The 24,698-nt window shown below is 39.9% G+C and overlaps 1 protein-coding gene across 1 annotated transcript in view; it reads left to right on the forward strand.

Annotated features, from left to right (window-relative positions):
- Positions 1-24,698, forward strand: part of LOC126335664 (uncharacterized) — a 116,902-nt gene that overhangs the window by 78,991 nt on the left and 13,213 nt on the right. The window contains exon 5 of the mRNA XM_049999119.1: positions 20,427-20,744. Coding sequence (XP_049855076.1) covers positions 20,427-20,744 — 318 coding nt within the window. The remainder of the gene's footprint in view (positions 1-20,426; positions 20,745-24,698) is intronic.

Here is a 24,698-nt window from a genome sequence, read left to right on the forward strand (position 1 = left end):
AATGACAATAGATCTCGAGAAAAGGAAATTGTTGCTTTCAGCAAATATTCCTTATGACAGTAGACAAAAATGTATGAAAGCAACAAGCTATGGAAAGCATCAGGTGAAAGGTAAAAAATTCTACTGAGTAACAGCATTGTAAACCCTAATATAAGTGCAAGTCCAACGTTATAAGATAAGAAAAGACAAACTAAGCGGAATGAAAAAAGAGAAACACAAAAACAAATCACAGATGTAAAAGACACGTTTAGAACCATAATATCAAAGCCGAAAGGCAAAGCAAAGTGTTATGAAAATATGGTTGCACTGAAGTACATTAATTATTAATGTACGTCAGAGCAGAATACACTTTCTGTTTCTCAACATATTCCTACGTCGCCCGTATTATTCAAGGATATCACCTGGTGAAAGTTCTCTTTAAATAATAAAAGTATGACTGATGTACTGTTTCTGAGTGTAAGATCTGAGCTGTAATAATAAATCAGCTGTCGTAATGAAACTTGTACTGTCGTAAAGTGAAGGCAAGGGTACATTGAAATAATATTAATTGTCGTAGTGTAAAGTGAGATGTGACGAAATGTCACGGTTGGTTCTCTGCGTTTCCTCCTTGTCTGTAACACGTTCCTTCTGAAATTCCCGCTTCGCGCTCTGATGTTTTCTTATCCTAGCCAGAGGGCGCTGTGGCGTCGCTGCGGCCAGCTGCCTGCTGTGTTTGCGGGAGACAGTCGTTCGGGAGGAGGAACTCTGCGGACGTCGGTGCGTAAATGGTTGAACAAGGCTCAGTTTATTTAATGCCCACCTTATGCTCATGTTCTGCGTGTGCTGCTTGTGAATGTAAACTTGACTCTCACCTTTGTCTGTTGATTTTAAGCGAATTATCAAATACTGAATCCAAGTAGTGACTTTCAATCAATTAGCTGGGTTTTTTCTTTCCTCGTCACGACGCGTGTTAAATGGCGAAGTAGAATTGTAGACCTTAACTTGCTACCTCATTTGCGTGGCATCAAAACAGAGCCTAACCCGTTAACTAATTAAGGCTTGTGGTAAACAAAGGTATTTAAGTATGTTGTTTTAAAATATTATCTGAAATGTGTCAATCATTTACGTTGCGCTGGTTGATTCTGGGATATGAACGGAAGTGTTGGAACGTCTGCTGCGTAAGGGAATCCTGCTAGTTTTAATTGTTTTGGAAACTTTAATTGAGCGTCAAACTAGTGTGCTTTAGTCCTGCTTTGGGTTAAGGCTATATTGGGGATCTGGCATTTGTACTGCAAGCTGCAACATCATCCTGTTATTTCATGGTTGTTTTGTTCTCAAACTAGATGTTTGCCCTAAACATGCTTTGGGCTGGGCATTTCGCTTCTCAGCATTATACTTGGATTTTAGCTGAGTGTTCAGTCTATTGGCTGTCCATCGTACGCCACCTCGGTAATGGTGAACCTGTCATCAGTTGATTTTAATGCTCCAGTTAGTTGTAAATTAGTACTGGTTCTGTTACCTTCTGACCAGGGTTCTTGCTCGACGCTTGTCTTTAAACAAGCCACTAACCTGGTTTAGTGTATGTCGTGGCTAGCTTAAATTAATCACTGCTCAATAGCCCAACACAATGTGTCGGCCGTCAGAAGCAGTGTACGTGTCATTTATTCTTTATTCTAGTCAATCCATAAGCATGCTATTAATTTTGTTACTCTAGGTATCCATCAAGTTGCCATTTTTGAAGTGTTTCGATGGAGTGCTGCTCCTTGGAGTATAGATTCGTCAATTTCCAATTTAGTGTTTTTCCACCAGTTTTCGTGGTTGTTATGCGTATATATATATATATATATATATATATATATATATATATATATATATATATATATATATTACTATTGAGCTGCATATTGTAAAGAAAAAAACTTATTGGAGGTTAACTGTCGCCTCAAGGTGTTGTGGACCGTACACTTTCCTGTTATTCACCGTAATGTTCTACTCAATGTGTAAACTATCTAATTATTTTGCCTCTCATTGGAGTGTGCCTGCCTTGATATTGTGAGTGACTGTTTCAAAACCAGTTCTTTAACGCGGCTACGCGTGTATTTATATTTATGGGAGAACTTAAATTGTGTTCGTCTGTTTAACTAAAGAGCAGAAAACTGAATCCGGTGTTTACTATTGTTGTAGTGCTATTATCTGTCAAGTGTAACACACGACATTTTCTTGGTCTGTTTTCAAGTGTTACAATAAATGCAAATTGCAGTGAAGTGATGAGCTATTCAGTTGTTCCCATTATTTCCTTTTTCCGCATATAATATTTAATTATTTGATGTAAGATTGATTAAGCCTTTGTTGAAACATTGGAGGGAGTAACGCGTGTCTCATAAAGAAAAGTCTTTGGTAAAGTAAAAGTTAGCAGTCTGACGGTAAGAATTTGGAACAGTATAAACTGCCTGAATACCGAACTTTGACATAGAACCTTCGATAATTAGTTTTGCAAAACTGATCACAGATCGCAGAGCTAAATGTGATACACAATACAGAAAATCTAACTGTCTCTGAGTAACGTAAGTTGGCCCTGACTGAATTAAAGAAAAACAACATAAAAACATTTAGTCCTTACCTATATTCTGCTCAAATCTGGATAATGCGTTGCAGTACTGATATTGCCCGCTGCTATGGTAAAGCTGCAAAATACTGTATCTACATGCACACTCGTAAGGTGCAATGAGTTCTCTGTTAGTTGCAAATCGAAATATTCTCCAAACACATATGGTTCCTTTCCTACTTTTGAAAAAACCATGATTTAACAACACACTTTCGTATCTCTCAAATCTGGCAACTCTCATTAACTTAACCAAGTTAGTCCGATGGCGCAACAATAATGAAAATAAAACATCAATATAATATTAACCTCTGACGTTCCATTTCTGATATACACTTAGTTCCATTAAAGTTACTCCCTCACAAATCTGATTCCGTTACAATCTTGATATAATCATGTTCATTAGACACATTCATAAATTGAGACTTTAATTTGAAACATGACATTATAATTGCTTCCTCACTACAAAACAGCTTAGCATTATCTGCTCACTACGTCTACGCACACACCAAAGATAATAACCCAACTTTTGCGATACAGCTATACAACGTCGCTGCTCGCACACAATCGATTCAGATACCAAAATATACCTGCCACCTGTCAACAAGTTAAACTAAGGTTCGATAACAGTATAATTCAAACACTGGCGAGAACCGAGAGTAAGTTTATTAACATAACCAAGCTGCAAACATAGTTCAAGTGGTTTTTAAATAACAATTTGAACTTCTCTTCCAGGTTAAAATCCTGGTTTCATTAATAATATAATGGTCCGACACCAGTACAAGACAGCCCGCAGACCCAATCACACTCTAAGAATCAGATAGGAATCTCGCCTTACGACACTCAAGGGTTCAGATAAAGAAAAAATCACAGCTCTCCTGCAGTGCACCGAGAATATTAGCATATCTGGCCAGACCTGGATTCAAAATATAATTAAAAGCGAAAAGAAACCATAAATGTTCTTTACTGCACAACAACCACTGCGACCTCTATCATATTCCAATCGCTTGGACTGACCGTAACAGTAATAATATTAGGTATAATTTGGCAAAGAGAAACAGAACAATAAAAGACTATAACCACAGTTGTAACACCTGGAGACTACATCTAAGTTACTTCTCAGGAAAGCAACACAGGCTACTCAGCAAACACAGAGGTGGGCTGACTCAAATAGTAAATGATATAAGACCACATTACGGCGGATACAAACTTTCCAGGAAGCAAAAATTAACAACTTGGGGAAGCAGCACGGACGGCAAAGTAGTGACAACAGAACCCGCTAAAGCCACCGAACTAGATCACTCGCCAGGGCCGGATAACAGGAAAGAGGTGCGCTTTCAGAGCACCGGAATCAGCTAATCATAACCTAAGTCGTTTCCGTTGGAACGGTTCCCTCAGAGCGAAACGGTCAAGACACCGATCACCGGCGCGTGACAACAGCCGTTTGCTGCAACAGACTTCCTCCACGTTCCCCGTAGACTGTTCGTTCCACATTCGAGCGCCTCACAAACATTTCAAACCGGAAGACGCGAAGCAAGAGCACCGCTCCGCGACCAGAGGGAAAACGGACCAGAGATACAATCTACTGAGCCCAGCTATTGGGATGTTGAGTTTGGCTCAAAAGAATGATGTCCAGGTTCCAAGCTTTAATGAGCACGCAGGGAATGATAAAACAAGTAAATAACTACCGAGCAATATCAGCCTTGTTATCAGCCTGGTCTAGGACCAAATAATCCATATCGACATATTCGCATTTGTGTGTGCTGTGAGTCTACCACATTGCCTTACACGAAGCCCAAAGAGAATGTTCGGCATACGCTGATCAACCAGAACATTATAACTATCTGCCCACTATCGATATACTCCCGTCCAGGTGATAAGAGCGTCACATGGCATGGATTGTCTGCTTGTGAGACACAAGCACGGTGTACGTAGTATTAATGAGTGTGCTGTCCGTGTGCAGAATGAGGAAGACGCGCCATCTGCCTGAGTATGACCTAGGGCAGAGTGTTATGGTCCCGAAGCTCGGCTCTTGCATTTCGGAATCTGCACGGGAAGTTGGGTGTTCGAGGAGTGCTGTCGTGAGTGTCGTCAACACTTGGCGAAACCAAGGTGGAAGCATTGGATGAAATGAAACATCTGCAGCCGTTCTTTTGAAATTATTTATTGTGTAGCTACCAGTTTCGGCTCTTCAGTGCAGCATCTTCAGGCCTTAGCTGATGCTGAAGGGGGTTATCATGATCCATATTCACGCTGCATCAGTGGCCAACATCACCGTAACTTTGATGTCAGCACTCCACCCAATTGGCAGTTAATGGTTGGAGTACTGACATCACAGTTACAGATAGTCTGCGTAAGCCAGTTATGTTGGCCACTGATGCACCGCATATATGGATCGTGATAACCCATTCAGCATCAACTAAGGCCAGAGGATGGTGGACAGAAGGGCCGAAACTGGTAGCTACACTATACATAAGGTCAAAAGGACGGCTGTAGGCGTTTCATTTCCTTGCAATAGACAACGGCCGTGATCCCAAAGACCTCCAGGGAAAAGAATGACATACAAAGAGTTGAAATCCCGTCCAGGCGCCGGGGGTGAGTGGCCATCATTCATTACGAATGTCGGGCGTCGTAGGCTCGGCAGACTGGTAAAACAGGACACGTGGCGAACTGTGGCGCAACTAACATCAGACATTAAAGAGGGAGACAGTACAAGGGCATCGGAACACACAGCACCAAACACACCCAAAGACTGACCTCCGCAGCCGACGATAGACGCATGTGCCAAAGTTAACACCACAGTATCGGCAACCACGACTGAAATAGGCACCAGACCATCGGCACTGAACGTTGGTGCAGTGGTAGAGCGTTCCATGGTTTGATGAATCCGGATACATTCTTTAACATGCCCAAGGGAGGGCGCGAATCCGTCGTCTTCCGGGTAACAGCTCCTTGACACTGTACTGTGGGGAACACTCACCTGGGCATGCATGGGTTCAGCGTAGCTTGAGAAAGGCACCGTGAGGCACCATGAAGGACAAAAAGCATCGCACTGAGGTTGCAGACCACGTACATACATTTTTCAGCAAGAAAATGCACCATGTCACACGGCCAGGAGTATGACGGAGTGGTTCGAGGAGCACAATGGCGAGTTCCAGTCGATGTGCTGGCCCCACGAATCAGATATGAACCCGACCGAGCACACCTGGGATGTGGCTGAACGTGGCATCAGAGATAATTCCCGTCCCGACCCGGAATTTACGGGGAGTGTGTGACGAGTGTGCAGAAACCTATCAAGACCTCATTGCTTCCGTGCCACAATGTTTTACCGCTGTTTTCCATGACAAATGTGGACCTACCTGCTATTGGTTGGTGCTTATAATGTTCTGGCTGATCATTGCATGTACTACTATAGCATGGAATACGTTAATTGTCCATTACTTAGGTCGTAACTTACGCATCATGCGTGAAACTACGTATTTAAACTGCATTGAACGAAAAAAGCTGCCGTTCCTAATACGCAGCATCCCATTTATAAGTTATCATTGGCGACATTTTTTATAAACGAGTTATGGATAACAACACTCGTGTAAATAATAGCTCATTCCTTGACGAAATCGGCGTGGTATTTTCACAATACGTTTGGATTACTGTTGGACATACAGGTTAATGGTGAAGATTTTGTATTAGTCTCGGTAGTGAGTGATGTCCTCAACGACAATTTCATCTACAATTAGCTGTATGTGTAATACATGACTTCTAGCAAAACAGATCTGGTTCGTAAACTCTTCATTTTCCTTCAACAACCGCCACCATTGCTATAATATTCACTTGTTTGTGTGACTAGTTTCGGATAATCGCGGCCGTTTTCAAACCACGGCATTAGACCTAAGTTTAATCGGGCAGTTCTGACCGACATACATGTGAGAACAGTACGGAGGACATGACAACAGAACGTACCCAGTACTTCTGAACACGTTCGGAAGGCCGTATATAACACATAACACTGAACTTTAGGACGAAGCCTCTTACATGAAGACTTAGGCTGACTTCCAGATACGATCTGAAGATGGTTATTACTGACTGAAACCGGTCATCGTCGAAGGAATTTATATTGCGATCAAATAGTGGAATAAAAAAATTTAATAACTAACCGTTACACTGATACAACATGATAAACAGCGTACGAGTATTCTATGTCAATTCTTTACAGTCGAACGCAGCTGAAGTATTCTGGACATTCATAGATTTGGTTCTGTATTTTATAAATTTAACTGGCGGTAAGGCAACGTATTCATCCACATTTACATCGACGTAACTAACAATAATACTACTAATTAATGAAGAGCTGAAAACCAAATCCCTGAAGCGCTGGGATTGAAACTTGCAGCTTAGTGAGGACAACAAAAATAGTAACTTAGTTTCCACGATACCTCCTTAACTGGAGCTACACATCATGGGAACGTAATCCCTTAATTACCGAACAATGGTGGGAGAGGTATTGGAATCTATATTAACATGTCTTAGATGAAGAGTCCGTGTATATGAGGTGAAAAAAAATTCATGGGCTAGCGATATGCACCTATACAGATAGCGCTGGTATCGCGTATACAAGGAATAAAAGAGCAGTGGATCGGCGGATATGTCGTTTGTACTACACTGACTTATGAGAAACAGTTTCCGGCGTAGTTATGGCGGTATGACAGGAATTAACAGACTTTCAACGTGTAATGGTATTTGGAGCTGGAATCACGGCACATTTGAGTTTGGAAATTGTTAGGGAATTCAATATTTCGAGATCCACAGTGACAAGAGTGTGCCGATAGTACCAAATTTTTGGCACTACCTCTCACCGCGGCAACACAGTGGCCGATGGCGTTCACTTAACGACCGAGAGCAGCAGCGTCTGCATAGAACTGTTGTTGCTAAAAGACAGATAGCTCTGTGCGAAATAACCGCAGAAATCAATGTGGGACGTACGACGATCGTTCGCATTAAGACAGTGCGGCGAAATTTGGTGTTAATGGGTTATGTCAGTAGACGACCGATGTGAGTGCCTTTGCTAACAGCACCACATCGTCTACAGCGCATCTCCTGGGCTCAAGACCATGTCGGCGGCTGGGCCTTAGACGACTGTAATATCGTGGCCTGGTCAGATGAGTCTCGGTTTCAGTTGGTAAGAGCTGATGACAGGGTTCGAGTGTGGCGCTGATCGCTCAATCCATAGCCCCAAGTAGTCAACAAGGTATGGTGAAAGCCGGTGGTGACCCCATAATAGTGTGGGCTGTGTTGACGTGAAATGGACTGTGTCCTCTGTTCCAACTGTACCGAAAATTGACTGGAAATGTTTATTTTCAGATGCATGGAGACCATTTACAGTCATACATGGACTTCATGTTCCGAAACATAGATGGAGTTTTTATGGATGACAGTGCGGCCCCTCACCGGGCCACAGTTGTTCGCAACTGGTTTGAAGAACATGCTGGACAGTTTTAAAGGATAATTTGGATATCCAGATCACCCGATATGAAACCCATCAAACGTTCATCGGACATAATGGAGAGGTCAATACGTGGACAACATCTTCCACTGACAACACTTTCGCAACTGAAGATGGCTACAGTGGCTGCATGACTCAGTATTTATTTAGGTGACTTCCAATGACTTGTTGAGTTTGTGCCACGTCGAATTGCTGCACTGCGACGGACATAAGGGGGTCCGGCTCATTTTTTGTCGCCTCAGTACAGGGTACCACACCATGCCAACTAAAACTGGAATACCCCTGGGATACCTCTAGAATCAAACCCACCATCTCCGGCATTCTAGCTCAAATCTCTGCTTATTGCTTGCACTAGCTAGACGCCACTGGTACACTATATTGAATGAAAACACTGAATGAACACACTTGTCGTTCATGGGATAACAGTGCTGCCAAATTTCCATTCTTGACATCCACATCTTGCCGTAAATATGCTCATGACATTTTTTTTTTTTTTATTTCTGGCATGCGCTGAATCGCGGAGCCTGGTAATTGTTTCCTCCACGATTACGATTTATACATATGTGGTGTTTCTTTTCACCCTCCATCCCCGTGTTATCTTCAGTAAGACGGTTTTCTGGGGCAGTGTCTCTCAAAATGAGGGCGTATCCTTCCTGAGGGTTGGGGACCATTAATTCGGTTCACCTAATGATCTACAAAATCTTATTTTTTAATGTTCTCTTTACTTGTAACAGCCGTAAACGTCTTTGTTGTGCAGTGTAAGATGAAGAAAAGGACCAGTCCATTAAATGGTTAAAGTCTTTCCATACCATATTTTATTCCAGCAACAGCTTCAAGTAATGCGAGTTTTTCCGTTTCAGTGATAGACGCATCAACTAAAACACAGCTATACTCCATAAATTACTGTGAAGTTCATGGTTTAACTGTTTTCTTTTTTGTGTATAACGGGTGGGTTCTTATTCTAAGTTTCGTGTGTGTCTGTTTTCAATGTTGATATGGTCAGCGCAAGAGTTGTGATTTCGTATACGCTGTCTGATACCAATGGTCTCCTGATCCATCTGATACTGCGACACTGTACTGCAATCAGCTTTTACCAAAAATAATTAAAAACTCTATACTAAATGAGCTACCCTGTGAATTTCTGTATTTTTCAATTTCAACATACGAAACTAACACAGAAAGAATTCGACATAAAATTTCTAGCTGAGCTTTGAAAGAATAACTGTCCAAAATGCTTCTATTAAGATGACCTGTAAATCTACGCACGTAAACTGACCAAATGAAATTCGAAACATTAAGCGACGCACATTAGAATGTAGGACAGCACTGAAAGAGTAAGAATGTCTGCAAAAGAAATGAGATGTGAACTGAACTTTGCCTACACTGAAGCCGATGATTATTTTGAAATGCAGTACTGAACTGTGAATGATTTGCTGATTGTAATGTAAAATTGTCCGTAACAAATTTTGTGACTTACCTTGTGATACCGAAAACTCGGTATTGCTCGAAAGTGTTGAACGGCAGTGCATCAACAGAACCAGCTGAAGAAAAGAAACCTTGCACAAGTGAAGTGCAAGGATAAGCAACTACACCAACCACCTTATACATTACACCCGAACTATGTCGTCCGAACAAGACAGCCAGGGCGAAAGCATCACAGGTGCAAAAATGCGAGGAGGTGCCAGTGCCCTACACAATCACCACTTGCGCGTGTACCACCAGCGTCAAGGGTGGTGCTGGGGATGTAGATATCGACTTCGCCTCGACCAACTGTCGGCTTAGTACAATCCGCCAATGACTAGACGACAACGGAGAGAAACCTATTCGATAGATAGGCTAGCACATCTCGCTCTCTTGGTTACAGATCATCATTCAAGGCTGCTGACTTAGAGAGGGAACGTCATTTAGTAATCTCTTAGAAGTGAACAGACAGTTGTAAATTCCATTTTACTGCTGCTTACCTACGATTATTTGCACTTATCCACTGAAAGCCTTTTTATGTTACATGACATGCTATGCTGCAGACTTCATTATTCAACAAGTCACAAAGATTAATAAACCTTTTTTACTTACTTCTGTGACTTAGTTACCAATTTGTTGGAATGTTGTAGAACCCTCGTTCTCCTATTCTCTTACATGACACCGAGCCACAGCTGAGTAACAGTAGCATGGAGAAATTTGCTTACCGTTGTAGTGCATCAGAAGCCGTTTCACGAACTCACAAACTCGGCCTACCGTAACAACAGTGGCAACTCGGCGTCCACAGAAGCAGCGATGAGGCCATTACAAAACTGGCGACGAGGCTTTACAAAATAACGACTGTGTTCTGCTAAGTGCAATGCGGCAACACACGATTAGAAACTATTTCTGGAGGAGAAACTGGTAGAAACTGAATTCACTGAATGAAGTAAGAGAAACTAGAATTAGAAAACTGTAATTAAGATCATTGTCTAACAATCACAACAGCCTTTACAAAACAGCATTCTCATTAAGAAGTATTACTGTACCATGTAATACATTACTAAAATGGTAAAGGAGTTGCGAAAGTATGAGTGCAAGCCATGTTAGTAGGTGATGTTTCTTACATTCGCCCTAACAATCAAACTGACTGATCCCAAATAATAAAGAAAAATCATGCTTAAAAATTACCTCTTTCAGTCACACACAATGAACAAACAAGCAGTGCAGCGAAATTACCTGAATATCTTTACACTTTTCGAATAAGTCTTTAAAAAAATAATGTTTCCAAAAAGCAACATCCTTTGCATTTGCACCTCTGATTTGCACCTCTGATTTCTGCTAGTTATTTTCAGACCGCATAGCATCATGCCAACACCCTATTCTCTCACGTAGTTCTCACTGAATGCTCTACTGCCAACAACAAAGCTACTTGTAATCTAAAATTTTAAGAACAAAAATTTGTTCATATAATTTATCAAACATTCAACACAGAGTATTAATACTGGAATATTTAGATTCTTAAGAGTTTGTGGGCTACGGAAGCTAAAGACGAGACATTTTCAGTTTTCCTTTTCTTAGAAATATCGTTGTGACCCTTTCTTTCTTTCTCTCCCTGTTCTTGTTCCTTGTGTTCTCGTGTGTCCCTAAAGGAGAGCACTGATGACTATTATTGTACTGGAAAAGTTCTGATCTGGGGAAATGTATAGAAAAGGAGAAAACATTGGATTTTATTTGACAAAGCTTCAACATGCGAAAACCTCTCACTGTAAGTGGACAGATGATTTAAATTTCCAAGTCTTAGCGGAAATGATTTAGTTAAAAAGGAGAATAATTAATGTGAAACGTTTTTGTTGACTTTTATAGGCAGTGACTTTATTAGCTGAGAGTATTCAATAATATTAACTCTCAAATCTACGCTATGTGTCAATAACTTGTCGATTCTCGTATCCTTGTGATATGTCTGGCCAGCATTGTTTCCGACGATACTGAAATTTGAAACTCTTTTTGTATCTGCTCAGCAGCTAGAGGTGACATTCTTTATGAGATATCAATGACTTTATCATGACACTGACTCTCAAACATAGATACAGCTAGAATATTAGTTAATTATTATGTCGACTCTAGTGGAAGATTATTCCAAAATTAATACCTCCCAGAGACATTAAAGTCAAAAATTAACCAAACTTGAGAGTGACTTCGCACACCAGCGCTGGAGGAAAAGTTACATACTAAAATTCAAAGATCATATTCTTGTAATCAGATATATTGAAGACTCACGTCTGAAAAGTATCCAGTGTAGAGATATGAAGTACGACACATCGAATAAAAAGACAGCACACATCATTTCCTTTGAAAACGAAAAGCAAGCTAGCAGAATCAGATACAGTTTCTTCATGTTTCAGTTGCGTATGGAGCGCAGGCAAAATGATTGCTTGAAGGGCTCCGTGCACTATAATTAATCTTGTCCCTGCGACTGCTACAAATTCTTACTCCCAAATGTTAGTGTAAATGGACCGATTCCAGTTGTGCCTCATTGATACTATAGTCATACGATTTCCTGCTCTTTTTTGTTACGGTTTTTTTTGTGAAACCATTTGTCAGTCTTTGGACCACTTCAAAACCTCGTAAAGCTCTGAATATTTGTGCAACTGATTTCAGGAAGTTTAATTACGTCTATAGAGGTCTAATGTGTAATGGAAAACATTTTTGTAATAAAGTTTTACCTTTCTTCGAAGATTCTTATCTGATACACTCATTCGCAAAAAATCCTGAAGCTATACCTGTTTACTAAAGATAGTATTTAAGCGAGTGATACCCTCAGACCTGCAAAATGAAAAAGACATTTGATTATGAAACGCTCATCCTACTCAAATTAAAATGTAAATTGCTTCGAACGACTACTGGAATCACAGAAAATCCTAAAATAGCCTTTAGAATTCCACACACTGGGGAATAAGACGCACTTAAGTTTTTATTCGCACAAGAGGATTTAATCCAACTCATACTGGAGAAACGAAAACTGTTCTGAGCTTAGTTATAGATATAATGGTTGCAAAATATATTACTTCCCTCAAAAAGCAAACTGACGTCACTACGATGCCACAGGGCGTATCCCATCAACGGATTCCCTCATTAACTCAGACTCTTTCCTCCACAGTCTTTGCACCCCTCCACTAGTTGTTGTAAGTACCAATTTAATCTGCAGCACGCTCCTCTAAATCCCATTGGAAAAGTTCCTCCTTTTTTCCTGTCTATAAAACTGCTTATTGTCCACATTCCAGTTTTATATGCACTACAAACAAATACTTTCAGATAATACTTTCCAATACTAAAATTTGTATTACACTAGCATTGCACCCATTACGTCGCTCCATAGTCTGTATGATCTGCACAGATTATTTTTTTCTTTAAGGTAAATTCTGTTTTGTTACATCTATTTCTCGTGTGAGAAACATCATTTACAAAATAGTTTGAGATGCTTTGCATGGCTGCCAGTCTCTGAAAAATTAAAGTGTTCCAACAGGTTTAATTTAAATTCTTCCCTATAGCGAGCTAAAAAAAGAAAAAGGCAAATCGGATACGTGGTTCTATAGTTAATAGCGTGAGTCTGTTAAACAGCTTTTCTTAATTTAGTTCACAGACTGCAACACCTCCAAAAAATTTAAACTTAATTAAGGCCAAAGAAGCTTGTTATTTTCCGAATGTACTTCTGAACCAAAAGCAATTCTGCTTTCATAAAGAAATAATTTCATGATCCTTTAAATTCCATACTTCACCCCCCTTAAGAGTTGATCTTGCAAAGACAATGAAACACATATTTTCTTGCTTCCAGCTGAGAAGTCAAATAGCAAGTTTCGTAGACACAGCTTTAAAAATGGTCTGGTAGTCTTAAATAGCGCTCTATTAAAAAAAGTATTTCATCCAATATTTCATTCCATGGTTCATTTTCCAAAAACGATGGATCACGTATTTTTGTGCTAAACAAGAATAATCTCTGCGACTGTTCAAAATATTTTTCAAAGACATGGCAAGTTTCACAAATTGTATTTGCAGTATCAGATGTTTATCTTTATAGGAAGGGTAAAACAATATATCAAAATTTTAACAACGGCTGATAATCGAAAATAAAAGCCATTGTGTCTGGTACTTAACATTTTCTGCTCTCAACTTTACAAAAGTTCATTAATGAAAAAGTAGCTGAGGCCATCCTGAAGCCTAAAAAGGAACCCAATAAAAACACCAGGAGAATGTCGAGGGATGGGCTTTTACTGGTTTTTCAATAACCTGTTTCTATGGATTGACAGTAAATAAACACAAACCTAGTCGCTTTTATTATCCATTACAGACAGTTCCGAAAAATAAAACTACGCTAAATTCTGTAATACAAATATGAACACGTGATGATTCACTTGTAGTTTTCGAAACCGATCGTGTCTTTGAATAAATATTTTAAACAGTCGCCGTGGTCCTTTTTAATCAAAATGGAATTATTTCATCTGTGGATGCCCTACATAAAATGTTACGTTCATGTATTTTTTTTATTTCTGACTGAGAAACCGAATACCTTTTTTTGTATTCTAGCTTCAAAATTTCCTTAACAGCGACATATATTCTGATAACTTTTCACCCATATTTCGAACAATCCTTTCTTAAAGGGTGACTATAGTTATAAGATCACCACTCTCTAGGTTTTCATATAACGAAGTACTTTTAATAAACTTTTTCATTCCCTATTTCACACGTCATTGGTTGAATTTCCAAAATCACTGAAATACTTATCTTAAGACTTTAAACGAGAAGCCAAATACGAATGTTACTAGATTTAGCTACATTTTCTTTAAAATAATGAAGTATTGCCATAAAAACTTTTGTCTACCATTTCTCCCACTTAGTGGTTGAATTTCCGAAAGCCTGAAACACAATCATTCATTCGAAACTTCCTGGCAGATTAAAACTGTGTGCCCGACCGAGACTCGAACTCGGGACCTTTGCCTTTCGTGGGCAAGTGCTCTACCATCTGAGCTACCGAAACACGACTCACGCCCGGTACTCACAGCTTTACTTCTGCAATACCTCGTCTCCTACCTTCCAAACTTTACAGAAGCTCTCCTGCGAACCTTGCAATATCCTTTCTTTCTGGAGTGCTAGTTCTGCAAGGTTCGCAGGAGAGCATCTATAAAGTTTTGAAGGTAGGAGACGAGGTACTGGCAGAAGTAAAGCTGTGAGTACCGGGCGTGAGTCGTGCTTCGGTAGCTCAGATGGTAGAGCACTTGGCCGTGAAAGGCAAAGGTCCCGATGTCGAGTCTCGGTCGGGCACACAGTTTCAATCTGCCAGGAAGTTTCATATCAGCGCACACTCCGCTGAAGAGTGAAAATCTCATTCTGGAATCATTCATTTATTTATAATCAAATAGCCAAATACAAATATTCATAGATTTAGCTCTAAAACGGCTCTCATAATGAAATATGTCCCATGAAACTATTAATTCCCTATTTCTTTTGGATGAATTTCCAAAAATTCCGAAACACTTATTTGTGTATTTCTGATCGAAAGACCGAACAATGGTTTTCGTTCTTCTAACATCAAAAGTGCCTTAATACCGATATATTTTCAAAAAACCATTCATCCCAATTTCATCCAATTAAAGTGCAATTTCGAAAAATTCTTTTTTAAGCGGTGATCACAGTTTAAGGTCAACATCCTTTTCAGATTTCAAGTTCACATCCTCAGTGTATGGGCTGGAAGATGGTGAGTCAGAGAATCTGTCAGGTCTTTTTCTTACGTACAGAGAGAAAATATTTCTTTCTACACTCAGTCGGTCTCCTACCGGTTCTACTTCAACCATCGGCTGCTATTGTGTTGGCCGAATAGCAAAACTCATCTACTACTTTTTGGGTCTCATCTCTTAAACTAACTTCCTCTGGCTTAATTTTACAACAGTCTCTTACCCTTGTTTAACTGTTGTTGACGTTGATCTTATAAATTCCTTTCAAGACTCTATCGATGCCGTTCAGCAAATCTTCCAAGTCATTAAGGCGTCTCCTACCAAATTAGCATGTTATCGGCAATATATTTTCTCATGCTACTATTCATTCCGATGAACTCTATGGGTTCCATTTACTGACTGTTCAGTCCAAAGTTTGAATAACGTGTGAGGAGAAGCTGCTACCATGTCCCTTTTTATCACTGCTGCCTAGAGAATTTTCAAAGTGAATTGCAGTTAACGTTCCCTCTCAATCAAGAAATACTAGATTGTACTTGACCTTTTGTTAAGATTTAAATATTTTACACAATTAATTGGCAACCAAGCAAATACTGAACTCGGTGTCATAACTTATGAGTTGTAATATTGGTAGCTGTTTCGATAGCTTAAATAAACTTACATTCGATAATCTAGCCATGCTGGCTCTTAAAAGCCATACAGTTTGTGTACAAATTTCTTAGATCGTCGCTGAGCGGCGACCACGAACACGAATTGTTTGTAAATTGTATCGATAGCAATAATTTATGTTTCTTATTTTTTGACAGCTGAAGAACTGTAATACTCTTCTGTTATCACAGTCCTGGAGTATTTTTTAATGACGACAAACGTGTATGTGGCGCAGTCAGGAATCACTAATTAGTTATTATAAAACATACTTTTGTTCAGTGGTATGTAAGAATTTATGTGTGCATGTAAGATGAAGTATCGAGGATGGAACATTAAAACTGCACGGAGCCTATCATTAGCAACACTTACTAAGGTAATTAAATTGGTTATTGTGCTCTCAGATGCTGTAGTGCCTGCTTATTACTTAAAGTATTTGTGTGCTATCTCTCTCTTATTAATGGCAACAGAAATAACGGTGTTTTTATATTTTTCATGAAGCTACCAGGAACCGACTGCACGTCGGCAAACGTCGTAGTTAAAAAACACCACACCTGGTGCCCAAACAGGGACTTGACTGAAATCACGAAAAGCAGTCTTCTTGTGTTTGCTGCTAATATAGTTGTATCTAACAATACATTAAGTTTCCATGTGCACCCTACGCGCTTAAAAATTTGTGGACGAAAATTTCAAAGAGGAAAGACGAGTCGACAGCGGAAAACGGACAAAATTTATATCCAGTTGCCGATTTTCAAGACATCAAACGTTGTTGTTGTTGTTGTTGTTGTTGTTGTCTTCAGTCCTGAGACTGGTTTGATGCAGCTCTCCATGCTACTCTATCCTGAGCAAGCTTCTTCATCTCCTAGTACCTACTGCAACCTACATCCTTCTGTATCTGCTTAGTGTATTCATCTCTTGGTCTCCCTCTACGATTTTTACCCCCCACGCTGCCCTCCAATGCTAAATTTGTGATCCCTTGATGCTTCAGAACGTGTCCTACCAACCGGTCCCTTCTTCTTGTCAAGTTGTGCCACAAACTCCTCTTTTCCCCAATTCTGTTCAATACCTCCTAATTAGCTATGTGATCTACCCATCTTATCTTCAGTATTCTTCTGTAGCACCACATTTCAAAAGCTTCTATTCTCTTCTTGTCTAAACTATTTATCGTCCATGTTTCACTTCCATACATGGCTACACTCCATACAAATTCTTTCAGAAACTACTCCCTGACACTTAAATCTATACTCGATGTACATCAAACGTAAGTTAGAAAAAAAATTTCAAATGTAGTTGTGACGCTTCAGTAGTACAGTAGTCTTGCGAGCTACATTACCATTCTTCCTTTTATTTCCATATGCACACTTACGATGTGTTGTTGTTGTTGTTGTTGTCTTCAGTCCTGAGACTGGTTTGATGCAGCTCTCCATGCTACTCTATCTTGTGCAAACTGCTTCATCTCCCAGTACCTACTGCAACCTACATCCTTCTGAATCTGCTTAGTGTACTGATCTCTCGGTCTCCCTCTACGATTTTTACCCTCCACGCTGCCCTCCAATGCTAAATTTGTGATCCCTTGATGCCTCAAAACATGTCCTACCAACCGATCCTTTCTTCTAGTCAAGTTGTGCCACAAACCTCTCTTCTCCCCAATCCTATTCAATACCTCCTCATTAGTTACGTGATCTATCCACCTTATCTTCAGTATTCTTCTGTAGCATCACATTTCGAAAGCTTCTTTTTCTTCTTGTCCAAACTAGTTATCGTCCATGTTTCACTTCCATACATGGCTACACTCCAAACAAATACTTTCAGAAACGACTTCCTGATACATAAATCTATATTCGATATTAACAAATTTCTCTTCTTCAGAAACACTTTCCTTGCCATTGCCAGTCTACATTTTATATCCTCTCTACTCCTACCATCATCAGTTATTTTACTTCCTAAATAGCAAATCTCCTTTACTACTTTAAGTGTCTCATTTCTTAATCTAATTCGCTCAGCATCACCCGATTTAATTTGACTACATTCCATTATCCTCGTTTTGCTTTTGTTGATGTTCATCTTATATCCTCCTTTCAAGACACTGTCCATTCCGTTCAACTGCTCTTCCAAGTCCTTTGCCGTCTCTGACAGAATTACAATGTCATCGGCGAACCTCAAAGTTTTTACTTCTTCTCCCTGAATTTTAATACCTGCTCCACATTTTTCTTTTGTTTCCTTTACAGCTTGCTCAATATACAGATTGAATAACATCGGGGAGAGGCTACAACCCTGTCTCACTCCTTTCCCAACCACTGCTTCCCTTTCATGGCCCTCGACCCTTATGACTGCCATTTGGTTTCTGTAGAAATTGTAAATAGTGTTTCGCTCCCTGTATTTTACCCCTGCCACCTTTAGAATCTGAAAAAGAGTATTCCAGGCAACATTGTCAAAAGCTTTCTCTAAGTCTACAAATGCTAGAAACGTAGGTTTGCCTTTTCTTAATCTTTCTTCTAAGATAAGTCGTAAGGTCAGTATTGCCTCACGTGTTCCAAAATTTCTACGAAATCCACTGATCCTCCCCAAGGTCCGCATCTACCAGTTTTTCCATTCGTCTGTAAAGAATTCACGTTAGTATTTTGCAGCTGTGACTTATTAAACTGATAGTTCGGTAATTTTCACATCTGCCAGCACCTGCTTTCTTTGGGATTGGAATTATTATATTCTTCTTGAAGTCTGAGGGTATTTCGCCTGTCTCATACATCTTGCTCACCATCTGGTAGAGTTTTGTCATGACTGGATCTCCCAAGGCCATCAGTAGTTCTAATGCAATGTTGTCTACTCCGGGGGCCTTGTTTCGACTCAGGTCTTTCGGTGCTCTGTCAAACTCTTCACGCAGTATCGTATCTCCCATTTCGTCTTCATCTACATCCTCTTCCATTTCCATATTATTGTCCTCAAGTACATCGCCCTTGTATAAACCATCTATATACTCCTTCCACCTTTCTGTCTTCCCTTCTTTGCTTAGAACTGGGTTGCCATCTGAGCTCTTGATATTCATACAAGTGGTTCTCTTCTCTCCAAAGGTCTCTTTAATTTTCCTGTAGGCAGTATCTATCTTACCCCTAGTGAGATAAGCTCCTACATCTTTACATTTGTCCTCTATCCATCCCTGTTTAGCCATTTTGCACTTCCTGTCGATCTCATTTTTGAGACGTTTGTATTCCTTTTTGCCTGCTTCATTTACTGCACTTTTATATTTTCTCCTTTCATCAATTAAGTTCAATATTTCTTCTGTTACCCAAGGATCTCTAGCAGCCCTCGTCTTTTTACCTACTTTATCCTCTGCTGCCTTCATTACTTCATCCCTCAGAGCTACCCATTCTTCTTCTACTGTATTTCTTTCCCCCATTCCTGTCAATTGTTCTCTTATGCTCTCCCTGAAACTCTGGTTATTTCAGTTTCTCCAGGTCCCATCTCCTTAATTTCCCACATTTTTGCAGTTTCTTCAGTTTTAATCTACAGGTCATAACCAATAGATTGTGGTCAGAGTCCACATCTGCCCCTGGAAATGTCTTACAACTTAAAACCTGGTTCCTAAATCTCTGTCTTACCATTACATAATCTATCTGATACCTTTTAGTATCTCCAGGGTTCTTCCATGTATACAACGTTCTTTCATGATTCTTAAACCAAGTGTTAACTATGATTAAGTTGTGCTCTATGCAAAATTCTACTAGGCGGCTTTCTCTTTCATTTCTTAGCCCCAATCCATATTCACCTACACTTACGATATCAGTTTAAAATTATTATGTTTCAGTCAACATTTAGCAGAATTCATAACGTAGTGTCTGAATCCCATTGTTGAGTCTTGATTTCAGTGTGTAAATATGGCGTCATGTTACATGTAATATGCTAGCGCTGTGTGCTAATTTAGTTGTTTAGTGTGCCCGTCTTCCATCTCAGTTCACAGTGGTTTGTTAGGCGAATGTAACTCCCAGACTTGACAGACGGTAGGTGACCTGACGTCACAAGCAAAGGACAGACGAACCGCGTTGCAGACCACGTGTAGCTGACGTAATACTGTTGACAAATAGACCACGTGAGATAGCGGAGGGTAAACAGAAATTAATCCCGACAGCAGGTGACAGTGACGATATGAACAGCAATCAATATTCGTTGCGCTCACGTGCAATTAGAATGCGAGTGGTGGCGGAGGCTAAAGCCGGTGATATGATTGAGAAAGACCAAACAATTCAAACGATTCCCGCGGGTAGCAACCCAATTGTAGATACGAATGCAATGTTCCTTCAAATCCAAAACTGAATGGCAAATAATGATAGGGAAAAATGAACAATTGCTGTTAGAAAAGGAACGAAAAGCAAGAGAGAGAGCTGAACGAGAGGAGGAAAACAAAAAGGAATTAATGCGAGTTTTTACCGATTTAGATAAACAATTTGATGTGGCAAATGAAACATTTGAAGTGGTAAATGGAAAATTTGACACAGTATAAACTGAAATAACTACCGACTAGAAAACTGATCTGAGTACCCAATTGGGCGAGGTCACGACGGAAATAACTGGACAAATCCAAGCAGTAAATCCTGAGATCCGTAAACAGGTTGAGGCCGAGATCAAGCAGGTGTCTAGTAAATTTGATGCAGCACTAGGAGCTGCCAAGGGTGAAATTAATGCCACGGTAGAAGCATACCATAGCGAAACTGTTCCATTAAAGGGTAATTGTGATACCATGTCAAAGGAGGTAAGCAGCATGAAACTGGTTGTCACTAATATGGCAAAGGAGATAGATGATATGACGAAACAAGGAGAATCACTTGACATGGAGGGGCAGGTAAAAATTACGGTAAAGGCTCACGCCGAAGCGTTATCCGATCACTGCACAGAGTGGAGAAAAACCAAACACCATTTGATAGAAAAAAAGGTAAAGACAGAACTGAGGGAAGTAGTAATGGAAGTTACTTATGATCTTTTGGCGGAAAAAGGAAAATCGGGAGACACCGTGTTATCTGAGCTAGGACAGATAAGGCGATTTTTGGCACAAGGCCTTTCTCAATTGAAGCAGCAGGTCATTGAAGAGGCGCAGATACTAAAGAGCATTCCGATGGGTAGCGAATGGAATCACTCCCCATACCGAAATGACAATAGGCAAATTCATTACAGCACTCCACTTGATCACACGTCATACCACAGTCCGACAGACACAGTGCATAACCACACTGAAGTGAACAGCCCACGAAGACTCATAACAGAAATGCAGGAAGGAAGTGTATTGAAACACAAAACATTTCCAACCTTTTACCCGCAAAAAACGTGACATACACCAGATCGTATTTTTGTGAAACTTCTCTGGAGTATTTGCGAACAGTTGAACAGACAAGCAAAGAATACAGTTTGTAACAGGGTATATAACAGGAGATGTCGCCTTATGGGGAATAGAAATCACAGACAAGTGCAGGACCTATAATGAATTCGAGTGGATGTTTCTGAACAAATTTTGAAGTGATGATGTTCAGCAGCGCTTAAGAAAAGAAGTTTTCAATACCGAAATGTTCAATTCGAAACGCGGAAGTCTCAGAAGATATTTCGAAAAATATTTAGGAAAAATTAAATTCTGGTACTCGCCAATTACAAATAAAGACGCAATCATGATTTTGAAAACTAAATTTCCTATCTCTATAAGGGAGAATTAGTCAGTGTTTCCGAGGACGATACCGAAGAATTTCTTTCCATATTGGACTCATCTGATTTGATTCGCGAAGACGCGGCAGCAAATGTTGGTAGCGCTCCGAATGAAGTGAGCACGCGAAACAGTGGAGGTTACGAGGTCAAAAATGGCAATGAGGGAAGGAATGCGGTAGCGACGCTTACTACCAACGGTCCGGCGGCTACAAAAATCAGCAGGTGTCGTACGGAAAAGGACAGTTTCGACCGAAGGATATAATAAACTACGGTGCAATCCAATGGATAGTAACAACGGCCACAGTACAAAAACTCAACACGCAATTGTCCACAAAATCAATACGGAAACAAACCACTACAGCAAGGAAGTTATCAGAGCGGACCAGTCTTTAACACGAGGCGTGAGTGGAAATCAAACAAATGGCATGGGACGAGTGGAGGACAACAACATACTGCTAATATTGTCAACACAATACACTACATGGCCCAGAACACATTCCGACCTCCGACAAATATAAATTTTTTCCGGCCACTCAAATGATTATGCAGAAAATTTCTAAGCCGAAACGGCAAAAGACTGCACAGATCTTTTATGTGCAAAGTGTATCGTTCATGGACAAGATCCTTGTCCACCACCCTTCGTGCCACAAACACCAACACGAAGCAGAGGAGACGTTAAGGGCGATATCCAATACGGAGAACCTCCACACTCAGGAAAACTAGAAACAGCATTTTTTAGCCCCCACAAAAAGGTGACACTAAAATCAGGCAGGCGTGGATTTCACTGACAATGTATGCAAACCTCCATAAGAAAGCATTTGACAAAAAGGTAAATAACGTTATTGAATATAGAGAAGGTGAGAGAATCTTACTACGTACTCATTTTAAACCATCGAAGCTACCAAAGAAAAGTCGTAAGTGGCAGCGCGTTTAAGAAGGCTCTATGTTTTGTCAGAAAGCCGCACACAGGAAGTTACTTGCTAGCCGACCCCGTGACTGGAGGGACTAAAGATCAGTTCCATCTTAGTGATTTAGGAAAATGCAACAATGATAACACAAGAAATTTACAGGTGTTAGTACATCTACATCTACATTCATACTCCGCAAGCCACCTGACGGTGTGTGGCGGAGGGAGTGCGAGGCAATTACAAAGCATCATCAGAGAACAAGGTAAGTCGTCGACGTCGAATGATAACTGAAGGAAAATAACTAGCCAATAGTTAATGTGTCTGGAGATCATCATACAGTGTATAAGTAAAGTTTGTACCGATCTGTTAATTGAATACAGGTAAAGGAAAATGTCGAAGAGAGAACTTAGTTTTAGGTTAGTATACAAGTATATGATACATGCTCGAGTGGTAATCAGCCCCCGAGTTGTATAAATCAAAGAGGAAAGAGTGATCGGTGACCTTCTCTCAGGTCTTATAATGAAGGATTTTTTTTTTAAGAAACTAAAGTCTCTCTGAGGACTAGTAGTAGTCCTCTGTAAATTAAAGCGTCATAACTTTTCGTGACTAGAATCAAAGATTAACAGAGGATATCGTAACGAGAGCGACACATTACCTTAAAAAAAAGAGTAAATTATAATATACTACAGAACATGTGTGAGATCCGATGCTTAGGAGAAGTAATGTATGTGGAAAACCTCATTAGGAAGAGAGTTTTAAAGTCTATAGTAGATAAGTTGTGCTGACGCAAATTCGAAGGTGTAGCAAGTAAAAGAAGGGGCAGAGGTAACGCTATATTATAAGTTCCATGGAAATGTTATACTTACGAAATGCCCGCCGCAAGACTAAATGTAGCAGTTAACAACAGGAGCCCGCAATGCTTTACAGTTTACAGTGATGCAGCTGCAAAAAAAAAAAAAAAAAAAAAAAAAAAAAAAAAAAAAAAAAAAAAAAAAAAGAGGACAGCTTCTTGTAGAAAGCTACAGAGTCAAGCAACCAAGTAAATAATTGTTCAAACAAGCACATGCATAGAGGCGTGTAAATGAATCAATTATATTTTCTACGTGAATGACAAGCAAAAAGCAATTGCAGCAGCATAAGCGCAGGCCGTTGTAACCGAGCGGTTCTAGGCGCTACAGTGTGAAACCGCGAGACCGCTACGTAGCAGGTTCGAATCCTGCCTCGGGCATGGATGTGTCTGATGTCTTTAGGTTAGTTAGGTTTAAGTAGTTGTAAGTTCTAGGGAACTGATGGCCTCAGAAGTTAAGTCCCATAGTACTCAGAGCCATTTGAACCAGCAGCATAAGCGCTCGCATATAAATGTTTCTTGTTTAGTATGCTAATTTTATGTCCAGACTATTTAAATGCAGATTTTTGTGTTCCTTTATAAAATCGTATCCAAAATACCGACCCCTGATAATCCTTCAAACATCCTATTGCAAGGATCAGCTCGTAGAGTTTTATTTGTACTGTCTGGACGAAGCAAATATTAAAAGCGTGTAGGTTTGCGACGAAAGTAGTTGAACTTTGCTTGTTGAAGCCCATTACAGTATGGTCACTGGTATGGCACGCAATTAAGTTTGTTGTCGTTGTTATAACGCGCGATTAGTTAGTCATGGCATGTATATTTTTAAGCGAATAGTATGCCGCATGAAAAAGGAGGCAGTCTCTTTGTCTGGAGGTTTTCCTCAATTTAAATAACGCAGTAAACACAAGTTAATGGACACACAAATGAAAAGAGTGATATAAAGAGGTGTGTATCAAAGAGGAAGTAAATTAGTTTGTATTTCAGACAATTTAAGCTGTATTAAGAGTTTGACGGTAAAGAATAAGTTAGCTGAGTTTATAAGAGGAGATTGAAAAATAGTCTTAAGTGGAAAACGTAAATTTTTACTGGTAAGCAAGAGAGAGCCATAAAGGAAATGATCGACAGCAGTTCTGTACCGGACGTGACCATTCGATTAAGGATATATATGCATATATAAGCAAACTATCTAAATATTATTAGTAAAGGTAATTTGTTATCCTTCTGCGAAAGTGTAATTTTTTCAAAGAGAAAGTAAGACGGAGGACAACATTTAGTACACAAACGCCTACCAAAGTGAAAGTGTCGGTGTTGGTCTGTCAACATTAATGGCCGGATCCGCTTGGCTCGCTGA

Source organism: Schistocerca gregaria, chromosome 2 (assembly GCF_023897955.1).
Source record: "Schistocerca gregaria isolate iqSchGreg1 chromosome 2, iqSchGreg1.2, whole genome shotgun sequence".
Lineage (NCBI taxonomy): Eukaryota > Metazoa > Arthropoda > Insecta > Orthoptera > Acrididae > Schistocerca > Schistocerca gregaria.